Source organism: Vipera berus (genome assembly GCF_964194415.1).
Source record: "Vipera berus genome assembly, chromosome: 2".
Taxonomy (NCBI): Eukaryota; Metazoa; Chordata; class Lepidosauria; order Squamata; family Viperidae; genus Vipera; species Vipera berus.
In genome coordinates, this window is record NC_138203.1 from 255620548 (window position 1) to 255639890 (window position 19343).

The following is a 19343-nucleotide window of genomic DNA, read 5'->3' on the forward strand; positions in this document are numbered from 1 at the left end:
TACTTCTCCAGAAAGAAAGGAGCTTTGAAAGAAATTTGAAAATCAAATTCTCTTTTAGGAAATTGATGCCTACTGACATAAAAAAAATTGCAAGAAAATTTTCTTACACATCAGTACTTCAAAGGTTGGTAGATGGATCAAAAGGGATTTCTCACAGTACTATTGTTCCAGCTGCAACAGCCTGTAGAAGTGCTGTAAATTGTATAACCATTGACACTTGCATAGGGTTTAATCTCATGCAGATTTTAACATTATATATGCTTTTTAAAATGTAATATTTAAAAAAACAGTGCTTTTTTTAGAAATGAGATAAGTTAGTTAATCAGAATTAGCTCAGAACATTCTAAATTTTAAATTTGAACTAGAAAAAGTTCAAATTCCTTGGAATATTAATTTTACTCTTATTTCAATTCTGCTGTTATTTACCATTTAAAGACTTTTCCCAACTGAACATTATTTGAGAAATTTAAATCTATGAGCAGAATTATCCTTTCTTTTAATATATTTTGTATTTTAGCAAATAGTACATGAACAAACATTGGCAATAAAAACCAACGTAATAAAGAATGTTGCTCAATGTTAGTAAGATTATAAGAGAAGGGGAAGAGAGAGAATAACCCCAGAGATTTTAATCCTGATTGAATAATTATGTGTTATCAGGTTGATGTTTACTCTTAGTGACCACAGAAATTTTCTCCATGGTGATCTTTCTTTAATCTAGCCTTTCTGGTTTTTCCAATGGTGGAATTTTATAATAATAATAATAATAATAATAATAATAATAATAATAATAATAATAATAATAATAATAATAATAATAATAATAATAATAATGATGATGTAGTACCAATAGTAATAAGCCCACTCAGTACAATCTCAAAACAGTTGAAGCACCACTTAAACACGGTCAGCATTGTCAAATTCACCATCAGTCAATTTCAGAAGGCAAGTTTAATTGGAACAGTTTACATCATGTGACAATATCTGTAACACCATCAAGCATCCACATCTGCCTAACCCAGGTACTTGGGAGGGACTCGATAGGTGGATAAAAATGTCAAATCCAGTCTGAGCATCTGGAACATCTTAATTACAAACAATCAGTTGCAATTGCTTAGAACAGCTTACGTCCCACAACAATTACCGTTAATACCATCAAACAACAAAATCTGTTTGGGGGCCTTTGGATCATACAAGATCTGATGGGCAGCTGACTACCAACTGCTCAGCTTGATCCATTACCAGAAATGCAAATCAGAGTGGACTGCCTGTGAAACTCACCTTTTGCGGCCCTCCTTGGGCAAAAGATCTGAGGGCTGCAGATTACCATCCAAATGTCGCCATACTTTAGACACAGAACATTTTTTATTCCTTACAAACCTATTTGGTTACCTAGGCTTTCCTTTAAGCATCTCTGAATTTGTGACTATGTTTGTTTGTATATGCATTTCCTGGGCTCAGAAAACAGTTCTAAGAAAAATCAGTTTTCCTGTGCCCCAAAATTAAAAATATTTTGGATAAGAAATGTATACAGTGTAAGTTAGAAGAGTGGGCATAGCCTTTGTGTAACCCGGATAAAGCCATCTGGAAAATCTACCTGGCTATTTCAAATCTGTCTCAGCAATGAGAAGTGACTTTTCTTTAAAATAGACTTTGCTCTACACAGGTAAATGAATCTCCCCTCCCAGGATGGAATACAACCTGGATTTGTAGTGTTCCCTGGCACACTATTTTTAGTCCTAGGCTTCTCCTTACTTGAGGCAGAGATACCAATAGTATCTTAATCTTTTAGAATAAAAATAGCCTATTTCTTCAGAGCACTGTGTGTGCAGACTGCTAAAATGCTCCTGCATTTCAAAAAGCAGGCTGCTTCTGATGTTCAGGTAGCTAGTGGTGGAGGTTTAATCACAGATGAACATTTCAGCAAGTCTGTTAACATTATGCTGTGCAAATGTTTGTTTGTCTTAAAGAGAATGGAACAGAACAGAATATAAACATTATTGATTTAGTAATCTGGCCATGTCAAATGACTAAATCAATAAAAGTAATACAAATATGCAAGTAAATACAAAGAAAACAATAGCAAATTGTTCATAGTAAGTTGGCACCCCTACAACTAACCCCAAACTGATTTAAATTCTGTCTTCTTTGAAATGGCCTTTGAAATATGATATGCAAGTTCATTCCCTGTAAGAAATGCCCCAGTATTTTTTTGTTTTTAAACAGCAATAGCACTTGGACTTATATACCATTTCATAGTGCTTTATAGCAGTCTCTAAGCAGTTTACAGAGTCAGCATATTGCCCCCAACAATCTGGGACCTCATTTTAACGACCTGGGAAGGCTGGAAGGCTGAAGCAACCTTGAGCTGGTGAGAATTGAATTCCTGGTAGTGGGCAGAGTTAGCCTGCAATACTGCATTTTAATCACTCTGCCACCATGGCTCTTAAGAATCTAAGTAACCAGTCCTTTCTGCAGAGTACAATTTGCAGTCAAAAAGAACTTGTCCAATGTCTTCAATTGCTGATGCTACACAAATATATAGTCTTTCTTCAAATGAAAACTCCATGAAACCTCCCCGTGTCTCTGCAGAAGACTGGCAGAGCATGCCCATGAACACCAACTAGCAGTCAGAAGACATGATGAAAATTCCTTAATTTCACAACACATAGACAGACTTAACCATAGTTTTAGCATCTTAGACCAAGGCAAGTCTAAAACCATAAGAGAATTCCTGGAAACCTGGCAATCAGACCATCAATAGGCATATAGACATAAACAACATATACATGCCATTCAAGAGACAATGAAAAAAAACTAAGAAAGAAAACAAAAAGACCAAGACATCTGCTCACTACCAATCAACACCCAGATGAGCATAGATTAACACCAGTGGTAGGATTCAAATATGTGAACAACCGGTTCTCTGTGTGGATGCCACTTCCGGAAGTTCATTCTGGGCCTGGGCAACAAAAAATTAGCTACTGGTTCTGCCGAACTAGTGCAAACTGGCTGAATCCCACCACTGATTAACACCAAGATTAACACTGGATCAACAATCAAGAAGCAAACAATATCCCAGTCAAGGAGCTGCCAAACAAGCTAACAGTAAACAACTGTCCAATCAAGGAATCACCAAGACCACTCCCACCAACACTGACAGGGCAAGCCAATAGAATATAAAATGAGAGCAAACTTCACTCCCTATTAGCACTGATATGTTACCTAGTTTGGTAATGAGAGGTCTGCAAGAAAACAACAAAACTCAGAGAGCGTCAAGCCCCCAGAATTTTGTTTGACTGATTGGAATTACTATTGGAGAAATCGACACTTTGGCTAGAAATCTTCTGTTAAAAGTGGAGTTTCTCAAGAATACCAAAAAGGCTTCCAAGAAGTTTGGAATGAATACATTGACTGCTTCCAACCTATGTCCTTGGATACTCAAGTAATAAATATTAATAAGTAATAATGAAAAACAAATCAAAATGGTACTTCTTACTTTCTTGCTGGTGTCCATTCCTTCAACCATAAAGTTTCTGCCATTAGCAGCACGATGCCTTCCTTCTCCCCCCCCCCCAATGAAATTCAGTCATCCCTCACTCTACCTACATTAAAGAGTAAGTGACTTATTTTAAAGCATGTAATCAAAATGTTTTGGCTACATTTTTTGGAAAATGTTCTCAAATATAAAATTATCAGATATACAGATTGAAAAAATACATAAAAGATTCAGATCGTAGAATCATCAAATGTAAACTTAATGTAATTTAGGATGATGACTCAGAACATTGAATAACCAACCTGCGGATATCAATAGCAGTGCAGAATCATTCCACTTCTGGATTCTAGACTGTGCAAACACCGCCATTATGTCAAACAGAGCTGAAAATACAATTTTTATGATAAAAATCTGTGTAATATTGTTCCAGGAAATAGCAAGTTTTAGAATGTTTATCAACATGTATGTGTATGCTAATACAAATGGTCTGTGTGAGACCACTAACATGGATTTTATATTATTAATGTCTAAATCACAGTATCTAGTCAGTAATCTTGGGTCAGTTTCAAGTATAGTTATTATTATCCACATTATGTTACTAGACAAATGGCAAAACTATTCTAGAGCTCAACCTTAACAGTCAAACCAGCTACTTTTCTCTTGTATGAAAGCAAGCTACTTAAGATATCTGAGGAGTGGTCCACAATTTATATATCATTTACTTTCTTACTATTATATATATTGAGTTCAGTTGTGTCACTTTGTACATAACAGGCAACTGCCAATGTATTCCACATGTTTATATACACACATACACAAACACACATACACAAACACACATACAAACAGACATATATATATATAGATATGCAGAATAAAAAACTGACAAGAACTAATATTTAGAAGAAGCATTATTTTCAAGAACCACCCTTTACCTATTCAGCAAATGTGCCTGGATCCAAATTTTATTTCTTAAAAAATAAATTTAGTAGAAGTTGCTTATTTTCCCCTCCCTTCTCTTTATGGCGTCTTAGTATAAAATTTCCTTGAGGATTGCTGCAATCTGCTACTGTGCTGCCTGCATCCTTTACAAAGCTGCTGTATCCTATGTAGGAGCCATCTGTCAAAACAGCAATGACAAAATGAATTAATCTGATTTGCAGATGTGTTAATGAACCCCTTTGAAAGGCTTAAGCATGCTTTAATTAAAAACAATGCAGAAGAGGGTTTAAACTTTTTTTAAAGAGCTTTAACAACTATTGCATTTTTTTTTAATATTTGGTTTTTATTTGCAGTCACACACTAGATATGCAGCTTATAAATCAGATAAACAGAAGAAAAGCACATGAAGCTTTTCCCTAATCCATAATTAGATAGGTTTGAAAAATGTGAGAGCATGAGAAATAGGACATTTTTGATGAAGCAGCTTTAAAACAAAGTGTTACCTTCTGTGTTGGGGGAAGGTTCGAAGTGCTTATCGTTGCATGGCCAGGAAACAAAACAACCACATTTAAACATACTAGTCCTCAACTTACCACCACAATTGGGACCAGAATTTCCATTGCTAAGCCTAAGTGAGTCGTGCCCAATTTCGTGACCTTTTTTTGTGTGTGTGCCATGGTTAATGAGCAAATCATTTTAGTTGTTAAGGGAATCATGTGGCTGTTAAGCTTTTTGCTTTTGGAGGAGCTCTTTACAGCCTTTGCTGCCTGTCCACCATTTTGAAGGAAAATCCTGGTTGTTAAGCAAAGCTGGCTGGGAAGGTCACAAATGGTGACCACATGACCCTGAGATGCTGCAACATTGTAAATATATGCCAGTTGCCAAGCACCTGGATTTTGATCACTTGACCGTGAGGATGCTTCAACTCCTTGCACTCATTCTAAGTTTGAGGATCGGTTAAAGATCACTTTTTCCAGTACTGTTGCAACTTTGAATGGTTACTACAGAGGTCCCCAACCTTTTGGGCACCAGGGACCGGTTAAATGGCTTGGGTCCGGGATATTTGAGGGAGCACCTGCTGCCGGCATCAAGCTCCCTTCGTCCTGTGCGCTCCCACAGGGAGGATCTTCTCAGGGTATCGCCAGTAAAAGATTGCTGGCAGACAATACCCAGGGGGAGGGCCTTCTCTGTGGGTGCGCCGGCCCTTTGGAACCAGCTGCCTGTAGAGCTTAGGACTGCCCCTGACCTCCGCTCATTCTGCCGGGACCTGAAGACCTGGCTCTTTGAGCTTTCTGGCCTGGACTGAGGGTATTAATTGGGGTTTTAATTGGTTTTTAATTAGGATTTTTATATTCAAGGTTTAATATAATCATTTTAATTGTTTTAATTTTTGTTTTTGTGGTATTCTTTTCTTTTAAAAAACCTTGTGAACCGCCCTGAGTCCTACGGGAGAAGGGTGGTATATAAGTCTAATAAACTAAACTAAACTAAACATGGGGAGAGGTTTTTACATGGACTGGAGGGGGCGTGGTTTTGTGTGCTGCCTGCATCCCACGGATGGGCCTTTGCTTGTTTGTGTGGCCCGGTTGCTGGCATGCCGTGGACCGGTACCAGTCCATGGACTGGGCTTGGGGACCCACTGGGTTACTAAATGAATGGTTTTAAGTTGAAGACTACCTGTATATCCTGTTTGAAAATCTTAAAGAGTTAGTGTTACTCTATTTGTAAAAGTGTTTAGCTTCTAAGGGGTACGGCCTTTCATGTGGCAATGTAAATAGAAAGGACAAAGGCAACATTTGAGGGTTTTTTTAAAAAAAAAAGAAAAGAGAAAAGAAATAAAGGTTTGAGATTGGTTTTTTGAGCAAAATAGGTGCATTATTTCTCCAAGAGGAAATATTTTGATAGTTTTAAGCTGTCAAAGAAAGGTCAAAGGTCAAAGTTTGCCCCAGAATTTGTAGCTTGGTAGGTTTTGAGGCCTGGGCAAAGGGTTTTACTTGGTAGAGGATGTCCAAGCCTGCTACAGACATAGAGATAAAACCGCAGAAAGAGTTCATTTTCACATTCATTTTGAATCCAGACTTTTTTATTCAAAACTTTAGATAGAATAGTGTATTTTAGTGCCAACAGTATTTCAAGTGTGGTCTTACCTGGGCATTATAAAGTGGTATTAACACTTCACATGATCTTGATTCTATTCCTCTGTTAATGCAGCCTAGGACTATGTTGGTTTTTTGGGTGACTGCTGCACACTTCAGGCTCATATTAGTTTGTCCAAGATCCTTCTCACAGTTACTACCACTATTGAGCCAGATACTACCTGTACTATACCTGTTCATTAGGTTTTCTTGCCTAAATGGAGAATGTTCTTTTCATCATTGAATTTCATTTTGTTAGATAGCACCCAATGTTCAAGTCTGTCAAGATCCTTCTGTATCTTAAGTCTATCTTCTGGAATGTTGGCTATTCCTGCCAACTTAGTGTCATCCACAAATTTGATGAGTACACCTTCTATCCCCTTATCTAAATCATTGATAAAGATATTGAAGAGTGCTGGGCCTAAGGCAGAACCTTCGGGTACCCCACTGTATGCTTTCCTCCATGTAGATGTAGTTCCATTGAGGACTACACATTGAGTATGTAAGGACCTGAATCTATATGTTATTAGGCTAGTGATCAACAATATAGTCACTAGCCTAATAACATATAGATTCAGGTCATTGACCTGGTTAGTGGCTTTAAGGTTAATTGAAATTTCTCATAGGAGTTTGTATAATTTCAGTTTAACAGAAGTCTAAAGTTAAAAGCAAAGATTGATGTCACCATAGCTTTATTCATAATTTGGGAAAGTTGTGTCTGTATCAGCTGAGGCAACACGTGTATCATATTAAAATCTATGCTTTAAAAAGCACTTCATTTACAAGTAATGAGTATTATTATAATAAAAAGTTGCAAAAATGTTTTATTGCAGTAGGAGTCCTAAAACAATGCAAGGCAAGATTTTATTCAATTTCCCCCTGCTTCTGGGTACCTCTCATTTAAAAAGGGTATAATAAATCAATATTTTATTGAAAATCATTAAATGTAATTTGTTGAAGATTTGGCTTTCTAATCCAGTATAAATGCATGTTGTCAAAAGCAAAAATGATTCTTGCTGCTTTTTCTAAAACCTAGCTAGAACCTGTTCATATATTATATTTTGGTCTAATTATTCCAACATCAAATAGTTCAGCTCTAGATAGAACTATTAAAACTGGTGAGTCTGTTCTAATCCTCGGAAGCTGCAACTTTTGAGGGTCATGATAGTCATGAAAGCAGAACTGAACTGAACCAACAAAAAACAGGTTTCATTAAGCTTTGCAAAATGTCAAAATTAATATTCACAGCTATGTCACCTTCGCCTACGACTGGACTGAGCAAGGGTGAAAGAGAAAGAGAAATCAATTCCACGAGTTTTGGAGAATGTAAGAATGAGTTGAGAATTTTATATCTTGTCTTGCTGTCCATCGTGTAGCAGTGTTTGTGATTTGGGGGACTTCATGTGGCTGGATTGGTTGGAGATATTGGCATGAAGCATGAACTGTACTAAGAGTCACTAATGCTTTTCTTAATGTGTCACTGCCAACCAACATAATGAAAAAAATATATTCTAGCTGAAGTGAAGTATTAGGATTACCCTGCTTATTATCATTTCTTCTCATCCCATGTTAAGAACTCTTTTTATAACTTTTGCATGAAATCATTGAGAGACTGCAATAACAAGTCAGTATGGATAAACCACTGGTGTGAAAATTGATCCTTACCTCATGGGAGACTGAAGGCAGAATCAAGTTTAGTCATTGTAAAATGTTTGGTAGAGGGTTTTTTCCCCCCCAAGGAGTGTGTCGAGTCCTTTAAAACAGGGGTCCCCAACCCCCAGTCTGTGGACCAGTAGTGGGCCATGGCATGCCAGCAACCAGTCCACACAAACAAGCAAAGCCCCATCCATGGGATGCAGGCAGCACATAAAACCATGCACTTTCTGGTCTGCGAAAAAAACTTTCTCCACAGAAACAATCCCTTGTGCCCCAAAGGTTGTGGACCTCTGCTTTAAAATGTCCTTTAATTTGAAATGATAATTATGCTGATCAGCATTTAAGTGTGCTTATCAGTCTTGAAACATTGTTTTACCATTTGATAAAACAAACAATATAAACATTAATGGGGGGGGGGAGGAAACAGGCCATACCATTTTTAATTTGGAATTCCCTTCACATTTTTTTGTGCATGTGGCTTGTTTCTAAACAATGCCACTTGGTCAGTTTCTATCATTCCGTCAGGGGAAATATCAGATAATGCTGAGATTTCATGTTTGATGAGAAACTTCCAGTTTAACAGCCAGTGACTTCATTGTCACCTATAACCAATTAAATGGCCTCTCAAAGATATGGAAACTATATCAGTAGGGACTTAGAATAAGATTTTGTTTAACTCACCACTCAAGTCAGATGCTAATTTTATAAATGTACTTGGAGCAATTGATGCAAAAGGCTGTAAAATGAGTTTTGACTCACTTTTGGTTATGTTGTGTACGTATGTGTTTGTAGTTCATGATGCCATTATCTTATTACTATCTCCTTGCTCGTCAAAGGAGATTCACTGCTAGACTGTGTCAACCATAATGAAAATAAGGATGTATTGAAACTCTTGAGAAGTGTTTGCTGAATTGTAAGCGGTCAGACGTACTAGATTTTATATTGGATTGAATTGTTTCAAATCCAAACCATTATTAACGCTCTGTCCAAAGATCATCAGAATTAAAATTCATAACATCAGTGAGGTAACAATAATTACATGGGATTATAAGTGCATAGGAATCAATGAAGGAATCATTAATATAAATGGAATAAGTGACTAAGTCTGAAATATGTAATATGCCAGAGCAAACAAACTTCTTAACCTTGAAAGTGTCAACTTCCTTATAGTAAGTCACATTTTCAGGAACAAGTTTCCATGAACAGTCACTAACTTAGTTTATTTGCTATCGTGCTGCTTTTACTATTTAAAAATAGCTCTATTGTAAGGGAAAAAGCATTATTCTCATTATTTTTTTCTAAGTAAACTATGCAAGAACTGCAAGTAACATAGGTAGAACTTAAGGGTTCGTATCTTCATTTGAGAAAATAGAAGAACAGAAAGCATTATAAAGCTCACAGGTTAAAATAGGTGAGAAAGTGCTGCAGAAATGTTCTGCAGAAGCTATTTTGCATATATCAGACTAGCTCTTAACATGTTTCACCTAGCCCTAATTGGAAGTAACCTTTAGCTTTTGTGAACTACAGGCAGCAACCAAGACCAATTAGTTTAGCATACAGTTGGCTTTCAGCTTGAATTAGCAGCAAAGCTCACATTTTTTGATGCAATTTGACTTGCATTTAAATTGAGATGCTGTAAGATAATAACCTTCAGATAGCGAAGTATTGACCAACCCTATCATCTCACTATTCTGTCATTATACTTAGAAAATTGTTGAGCTGGAGCTTAGTGCGCTAATGGATATAGCTTTAGAGCCACTTTACTAAATACTGGTAGGTTAAGATGATAGGACATGGAAAATATAGACAGAAATCAATAGATGTAAAATAGAAGAAAAACCAATGTACAGTATGTGTGCTGTTTTACATTCCAACTACTTAGTTCATGCCCTAATTTAATATTTAAACTCTCAGTCATTCTCCATAGTGGAGAATAAACTGTCAGCAAAATGCTTGATTTAATGTTACTCAACGAACAGAATCCAGAATTCATTTTATTTAACCTGATTGGATGCCATTAGCTTCCTTTCAACACTTCCATCAAAAGATAGGCACTTGGTTTTACCTGTGACTGTTCTTTTGCTCTGGATCATTTCTGGGTGACTCTTTGGCATTGAATTTTCAAAAGCCAGAGGAAGTTTTCAAAGAAAAATAATTCAAAATATCTTGCAACTCACTATTCATAGAAATAGTGAGGATTAGCTCCCTCCACTCAAATATTTCAATTTTAAAACATCATTTGTTAACTGCATTTGAAGCTTTGTGTTTTGATGCATTTAAAAGTAATTATTGGTACTTGACTGATAAGTTAGTACACTTGGTTTTATCTGGTTTTATAATATTTAGCGTATACAGTCAGTGTCTTCAAAGATTAATTTTCCCTATGAAATACTGTATTTTATATATTCTGATCATATTAGTGCAGACAATATTATCTCCTGAAAAGTTTCAGAAATTGAGTCATTGTAATGGTCAGAAGTACAGTACATCTCAAAGTACAGGAAGAGAAGTCAGGAAAAGAAGTATCCTTTCTTGCACAAATGACAAAATAAGGTTTATGCTTAATTTATTGTTCCTGGTTGCCATCTGCTATAAGCTCATATACTGTGCTGTAAATGATCCAGCATGATACGTTTAACGACACAAAGAAACCTTCAGCTTGAATCCCTAATATTCCATTTACTCAATGCATTCATTTTGTTACTGCTGCTGCTGCATCATGTCACTGAGCCTTGCCAATATTTTGGCTTGCTGCAATGCACAAACATGCCACACTGTGCCATTTCTGGGGATAAGGGAAAGAACCGGAGCGAGAATAATAGTGCTAGCCAGGTCAAAATAGAGCAAACAAACATTCCCATCATTTTGAATCATTTTTGTAGCCAAATTTCAGCGAAGCATCATGACAGTATCAAATTTATTTAGCTGATGAGAAGAAGGAAAAGCTGAAGAAAGAAAACAATTCCCAAACCAGAACCACAGCAGGAAAGGGAAAAGTCATTACAAGCAGGCAATGTGTTGTTAGGGCTGGGGCACCCTAGAAATGTTCAGTTCTCCTAAAATGGCTTTTGCCTTGATTATGCTTGCAATATGACATTGAAGCTTGCAACCATTAACAAGAGGGCTGATGCACATTAGTCTTTGTGTACTTAATCTTCTTTCAGTGCTGAACCTGGGTACAATCAGTGGATAAACAGAGATCTATATTTATTTCTTTCTTTCTTTCTTTCTTTCTTTCTTTCTTTCTTTCTTTCTTTCTTTCTTTCTTTCTTTCTTTCTTTCTTTCTTTCTTTATTTATTTATTTATTTATTTATTTTTGGGACTTATATGCCGCCCTATCTCCCAAAGGACTCAGGGCGGCTAACAACAATAAAAAAACAACAATAAAAAAACAACAATACAAAAATGCGTATATAATACAAAAATGCGTATATAAACCTGGATGTATAGAAGAGATATATTCCTAAGTCAATTTAACAGATACTTTGCAAGGATTGTGCTCCAGCCATTTATAGTACTGTCAACTGAATTGATGCTAGCAATTTAAAAAAAGGCTTGCAGATGTTAATTATCACAAAAATTCTTTCAGAATAGAGTTCCTGATTTGTTTTCCATTTCTCATCTCTCTTTCGAAAAGAAAATCAACAGTACTATACTACTAATGGAGTTATACTCTCTAACAGGATCTCATTTGCCTAATGACAAAAAAAAACTATCTACTCATTATTTCCAAAAAGGACCAGGGATTTATAACTGATGCTACAAGCATCAACAAATTCTGATAATGCAGCATAGAGCAAATACTTAATTGGCAGTCAGTTGGCATCTGAAATAAAAACCATGCTTTAGGCTTATTGAGAGCTGAAAAGAGAAAAATAAAATACCCTGACCATATTAAAGACTGTCCATAGCAGATTGCTTTGAATTATTACAAAAACAGGGAATCTAAATTCATGGATTCAGGAGTTTGCTGAAATTGTTCATCCATGATAATGTCATATTTCCCAAGTTGGTATTGTGTTTTGTCCTTATATATGCAATTTTCTTTAGCATAAAAATTAGTGGTTTGGGTATTTGATATATTTTACGTTGTACCTCTGTTCAAATTCCATCCAGTTTTAAAGATTCCTAAACACTGCCAGAGGTTACATTAACATCTTTCAGATTTGAAAGAAGTTTGTTTTAGATTCGTATAGTGCATTGATTATGGCATGGATTACAATTGCACACACATACACATACAAATCTTGAGTAGGTAGTTTTACATTGAACCAGAAAGGCAATGTCATAAAATGGATTCCTCAAAAATCTCTTTTGCCAAGTATGAGAGAAGTAGATTATATTGGTTTTGCAATCCATGTGGCTGGTAAGGACCAGATGCACTGAACTATGGGCCAGCATCCCCTGAAGCTCTGGCACAGTTACTTTGGAAGTATGATATATGCTGAATGCTATTCCTCTTTTTGAAAATTCTCAAGCAATAATTGGCAACCAGATAAACAACTGTTCCAGAGAGAAAATGCTTTGATTGCTTTGTCCTACTTGTGCTTGTTTTCCAATATAGACAAATGTGTTACTTTCTGATATTAACTTTTGAAATTCATGTGACAGGTTTATAAATACAAGACGTAAGTAAATTAAAAAATACAGGCTTGGATCTAAACCAACTCAAATTTACAGTAGTTCCAGTGAAACTACTGGGTATACTCTGAGTCTGATTAAATCTGTATCAAAGTCATTGGCTTGTTTTGCAAGGTTTTGAAGATGGGTATCATATTTGCATCCTCTCAAGATCAAATGGCATCATGGTATATTTAATTTAATTTGACCAAGGGAAGATCTTCCAGAAGGTCTTAAAAGCTGTGTCATTTTAAAATGGTATAAATAACAAAGGATGCATCTTGTAAATTATATCTCCTTCATTGTAGAAAATGGATGCCATTCCTTGCAAATCAAATTGCTTTTCTTGCCTTGCCCATAAATACAGGGCAATGCAATATCTGTGTTTTGTAAGCCCTAGTTCAACATATACTAGGATCAACAAAACACACATTCAGCTAATTATAAATCATGAAATTCTTCTACTTCCTTACAGTTCCAGATTATCAAGAACAGGATATATTTCTCTGGAGGAAGGAAACTGGTTTTGGATTTAGGATTCTTGGTGGAAATGAGCCTGGGGAACCAGTAAGTATCTATAAGATTGGGTTTGTTTTTTTTAAATATCTTCTGAATTTCTAGGATCATCTTCAGCAAAATGTGGGTTTGCTTATCTTATCTATATTGCTAGCATAACCATTGACTATATCTTGGATACGGCACTTGATTGTGCTAGCAAAAAAGAAAAACAATAGAGAACAAAGTGACCAGCCATGTTGTGAATAGCTGAATAGTTCGGTCCAGCTCAAATAAGAGTGGCCAGTTTCCACCAGCAACTGGCTTAGCCCTGAAGCAGTTGTAATAGCTGTTGAGCTGAACTTTGAACAGATGTTATCAATTCTAGTCTGTTGATGATTCAGATCACATTAAAGTAAGACTTCTTCTAAGCTGCATACACAGTCTCATTTAAGAGAAATCTACAAGATGTAAAAGTGAGTTTGTGGTGAAACTCTGTATCCATGTTGAGTTCAATTCCCTAATCAAGGAAAATTCTGTAATATAAAATACTAATCCAGAATGATTTTTTTAATGAAAGTGCACCAGGAACAATGAATTCTTCATTTTTTTGAAATAGGAAAATAAATGTTTTTCCTCCTGTGAAATTAACTACATTCTTTTTTGTTGTCTTTTTTGTGAATATATTTCACAGATATGTGGTCTAGGTTAGCTCTAGGTTATCAGATCAGTCCTTTAGATCAGGGGTCCCCAATCCCTAGTCCGTGGATCAGTACCGGGCCACAGCATGCCAGCAACCGGTCCGCACAAACAAGCAAAGCCCCATCCATGGGATGCAGGCAGCACGCAAAACCATGCCCCCTCCGGACCACACAAAAACCTATATCCATGGAACCGGTCCCTGGTCCCCAAAAGGTTTGGGACCTCTGCTTTAGATATTTGGATATGAACCCATTAGGAAAACAGCCCTCTGATTTTGAGCAATCTCTTCAAAGGTGTCGGGAGTATAGGTAATCATGATTTATTTCTTGGGCAAGTGAGAACTCTTCTCATACACATTCACTTCCTTTTCACAGATTTACATTGGTCATATTGTGCCATTGGGTGCTGCAGACGCTGATGGTCGCTTGAGGTCTGGAGATGAATTGATCTGCGTGGATGGAACACCAGTGGTTGGAAAGTCACACCAGCTTGTAGTCCAGCTTATGCAACAAGCTGCAAAGCAAGGCCATGTCAATTTAACTATCAGACGCAAAGTGGTATACACAGGTAGGCTTCAATGTGACTATGAGGGTGCTTTATTTCTGTCCTATACTTGGAAGAATAGTATATTGTACTACTTGGAGGAAAAATACAATAAGGGGTCCTTGGTGCTCTCTGAACTTGGTTGTTTTCTTGCAGTCTTTTCATTATCCAAACTAGGTAACATCATCATACAGCAATACAATACAATACTTGGAAGAAAATTTACTGTATCATCTGTGAAGGTATTGAATGGAGCCCAGCCAAATTACCAAAGTGATCAGGATTCAGTCTGAATATACTCCTATAAAAGTTGCCTTGTTAGATTTGACCAAATTCAATTAGTTCAGCTATCTGCTTACAGCAGATTTTTCTGAAATTACACTGATATGAATGTGATAGTCATACCCTTCTATTTATTCTCAATTTCTAGAATAGAACTGTTTGCGTATGTGTGTGTGTGTGTGTGTGTGTGTGTTTGTTTGCTTGTGTCCTAGAGGTTAAATTGACCTAAGGAAGATGTGATGGTACCTTATGGTAGAAGGCAAACTATGCAAGCATATGACCTCTAGATGTTCAAGAGTTCCAGCCTTCAGTGTGACTTCTGAAGCAAATAATAATAATAATAATAATAATAATAATAATAATAATAATAATAATAATAATAATAATGAGGAGGAGGAGGAGGAGGAAGGGACCTTGGAGGTCATCTAGTCCAACGCCCTGCTTAGGCAGGAAACCCTATACCATTTCATACAAATGGTTGTCCAGTCTCTTCTTAAAAACTTCCAGTGTTGGAGCATTCACCACTTCTGGAGGCAGGTTGTTCCACTGGTTAGTTGTTCTAACTGTCAGGAAGTTTCTCCTTAGTTCTAGGTTGCTTCTCTCCTTCACTAGTTTCCATCCGTTGCTTCTTGTCCTGCCTTCAGGTGCTTTGGAGAATAGCTTGACTCCCTCTTCTTTGTGGCAGCCCCTGAGATATTGGAACACTGCTATCATGTCACCCCTCACCCTTCTCTTCGTTAAACTACACATACCCAATTCCAGCAACCGTTCCCTAGATGTTTTAGCCTCCAGTCCCCAATCATCTTTGTTGCTCTTCTCTGTACTCTTAGTGCAAGGACTGAGAATGCCTTTCCTTAACTAAGGCCTGTATTAAGAGTATCTTCTTAGATTGTTACTGAGAATTACTCCTCAAAATATGAAAAACAAATGGAACACACATAATAAAATGTGGTATAAAAGAGAAAGAATGGATTTTTTTATTTCAAATAGCAATACAACTTTTTGTCAAACTATACTAAATTTCACAATGGAAAAAAATTATTTGGCACACCAGTTCTTTGATTTGAGTAGCACTGAGCAAAAGCATATCATGGATGTTCTTCTCCATTGTTAATATCCCCTCAGATGGGTGACACTACTGAATAGAGATATATAAAATGGAAGCCTCAAATGAACTTTGGAATATAAAAAAATGTGTAGAAAAATATTCTCCCTAAAAGTTGTTGCAATAGCAGGTTTCTCCCACCTCTTGAGTCCCTCAGGGTATTTTGTCATTTTCCTTAATCGTTGGCCATAATAATCAGTTGATACAAAGCAGAAACCTAATGTATCAGCTTCATATTTTTTTTCTGTAACACTCCTAAAAATCTGACATTGCTGAAAAGCTGTTAATCCAGGATTGCATCTTTCTCAAACAGTCCCCAAAGCAGAGAATGAGGTTCCTTCTCCAGCTTCTTCTCATCACAGCAGCAACCAACCAGCTTCTTTGACTGAGGAGAAACGCACTCCACAGGGGAGTCAAAACTCACTCAATACTGTCAGTTCAGGCAGTGGCAGCACCAGTGGAATTGGTAGTGGTGGGGGCGGAGGCAGTGGTGTGGTCAGCACCGTGGTCCAGCCCTATGATGTTGAAATACGGCGTGGAGAGAACGAAGGTTTTGGATTTGTCATCGTGTCTTCAGTTAGTCGTCCAGAAGCTGGAACAACTTTTGGTAAGTACCGAAAATCCTTCTAAAATTTAGATTTTGTTACGGGATTTGTGTGACTCTTATCCACATTTTAACTTCAAAAGGGCACAGACCTCCAGTTATGCTTTTGGCTGGGAGGGATATCTTTAATGCATCTGTAGTGTTTGTTGACGAAATAAGCCTTCACCGATGACCAAGGCAAAAGCAAGGGAAAAGATAGTAAGCCTAGGTTAATAACAGAACCTTAATTGTTGTGCCAGAGTACAATGACAATAGTAATTACAAATACAAAAGAGTAATTAAAATTCAGGAATGTGCCCCTTTCTATTTCAATAATGTGCCTAATTGGAAAGTCGGGCTTTTGGGAAATGTTTGCCTCCCAGGTCTTGTTCAAAGCTGAATTACAATTTTGTTTTGTGTTGACTTTGTTCTTCTTTCTAAAAGAGACATTTTGAAGTTGGGATTCTAGAAATAATGGCAGCAGGAGGAGGGGGAAAAAGGCAACAGGGGGTTGTAATCCCATGCTTAAAGTAAGAACCCCTGCGTAGCATATGGCTTTTCTTGAGATAAACAGATTAGGAATTTTTAAGAAGATGCTGTAAAGGAAGCATATGTGCATTCACTGTGCGCTAGCAATGTGGATTGTGTAGTTGTCATAGCCTTCCTTTTGATACACTTTTTTAAACATGGCACCATTCATGAGGAAAACCTCTCAGATAAGTTCTTTGCCTGTGAGTGTATTCCCATTTACCTTCCAGGTAAGGCTTGACCTTCCAGGTGATAGTTGCAGATGAAACTCCTGCACCTTCCTCTTTCAATTCTCCCGCCATTGCATTTAATACATTTTAAATTAACTAAAGCCTAAATCAATGGTGACTCACTATTCCATTTATATTTCTCTTGGCACAGGGATGGAACTGAGAGGCTTAGATAGCCTAAGACATTCCTGCAGAATAATATATATATATATATATATATATATATATATATATATATATATATATATATATATATATATATATATATATATATATATATATATATATATATATATATATATATATATATATATATATATATATATATATACAATGGAAGCTTCTTATCTCTAGAGCTTTTTAATCTGGATTTAATCCTGCACCTAGGAAGAAGTGCTGATATCCAAATCAATCTAAATGTACCAGAGAGAGGGGGTAGCACCTCTTGACTCTAAGACCTGCTTATATATTTATGGCTTAAGCAACAACAAAATATTCGTCTTCCAATTTTCATCTGTCGGCCCTGTTCATAATGTGGTGATGCCACTGGTTAAGAGAGAAGTTTTCAAACTTCTTTTCCTCTCTTGAGGAATTCATATGGTTCTTGTTTACATTTAATTTTTTTTAAAAAAAGTACTTGGAATCACATGAGATATTCAATCTTAAAAAGGCCTGAGGAGACATAGTGAATGCCTATTAAAAATCATAATGACAGATAAAATAATGAGGCAAATATAGTCCAAAACCACATAAATCCCACCCATTTAATACAAACTCATAAGTACAGAAGGCAACTCTAACATGGTAAAAATATATATATATTCCGAGCTCAGAGAGTTTTACTGCAAGACTTATTGAAGAGGTCGAGCGGTCTGTTAAATAAGGGTAATTAAATGTTTCCTTCTCCAGTCTGGTTTGAGCACCCGTGATTAATGTTCATTTCTGAAAATTTCTTGAAAGCTAGACGTACAAAGCCATGTGAAAGCGAATGTACTGTATGTCTTGACTTCAAGTTAATCCCTCCCTTCTCCTCTGCTCCCATATTCTGCATGAAATCCTCGTCCTTGGCTATACAGTGCTTGCCTGTATCTGTAGGAGGCTTTATAGTTTTATATAGGTGGTCAACAAAAGTGGGCCAGACTAAGTCAAAACTGTCTTTTCTATAGACCAGACATATCAAACACAAGGCCCGGGGGCCGGATCAGGCCTGCGAAGTGGTTTCATGTGGCCCACGAAGCCATCCTGGAAACAGTGAGGGAACAGCCCCCACTGCCTTGGCCCTGGCCCAGAGACCCTCCTTCTTCCAGAGACCCTCAGATCTGTCCCACTCCTGCCCAGGCCCCCATAGGCACCCTTGATGCGAATGATGTAGAGCTGGCCATGCCCATCCAGTAGGCCATACGCACTCTAGCCATGCCCACCCAGTAGGCCATGCCCACCCTGGCCATACCCACCCGGCCCCCTGAGGGCAACCGCAATGCTGATGCATCCCTCAATGAAATTGAGTTTGACACCCCTGCTATAGACCTATGGATTAGGTTTGCTCATTCACTAAATGGACACTTTTCAGAAATTTTTCTTGTATGGTGGTTATATTTAAGAATAAAAAATAAACCATGCTATCTGTTATGGAAATAATCCATTCCACGAGTTATGATGGACCTCTGATAGTATATGGCCGATGATTTAACTCATCCTTCATTGTGATATTTTTCATGTTATCACAACATAAGATATATTTCTAAAATTGCTAATACAAATACAGTACGAGCATATATTTGGATGGCTTGATAAAATCTCCATTCACACACAAATGAGGTCCCCATAGTCATTATGGCCCCATGCTTCAAAACAGAATTATGTGTAAAACTCTAAAGAAACACACCGAGATGTGGATAGGAGACATTGACAAAACTAAGTTAGGTAAAGGTACATAATGTTTGATGTTAGTTTACATTGCAATTCCACAGCTGCATTTTTGTGGGGGGGAAATGGCAAATTGAGATAGAAATGTGAAGCCAA

At 36.9% G+C, this 19343-nt stretch overlaps 1 protein-coding gene across 1 annotated transcript in view; it reads left to right on the top strand.

Annotated features, from left to right (window-relative positions):
- Window positions 1–19343, top strand: part of MAGI1 (membrane associated guanylate kinase, WW and PDZ domain containing 1) — a 518120-nt gene that overhangs the window by 470008 nt on the left and 28769 nt on the right. Inside the window, exons 15-17 of the mRNA XM_081315925.1 lie at window positions 13329–13420; window positions 14425–14617; window positions 16294–16587. Of these exons, the coding sequence (XP_081172051.1) occupies window positions 13329–13420; window positions 14425–14617; window positions 16294–16587 (579 nt within the window). The remainder of the gene's footprint in view (window positions 1–13328; window positions 13421–14424; window positions 14618–16293; window positions 16588–19343) is intronic.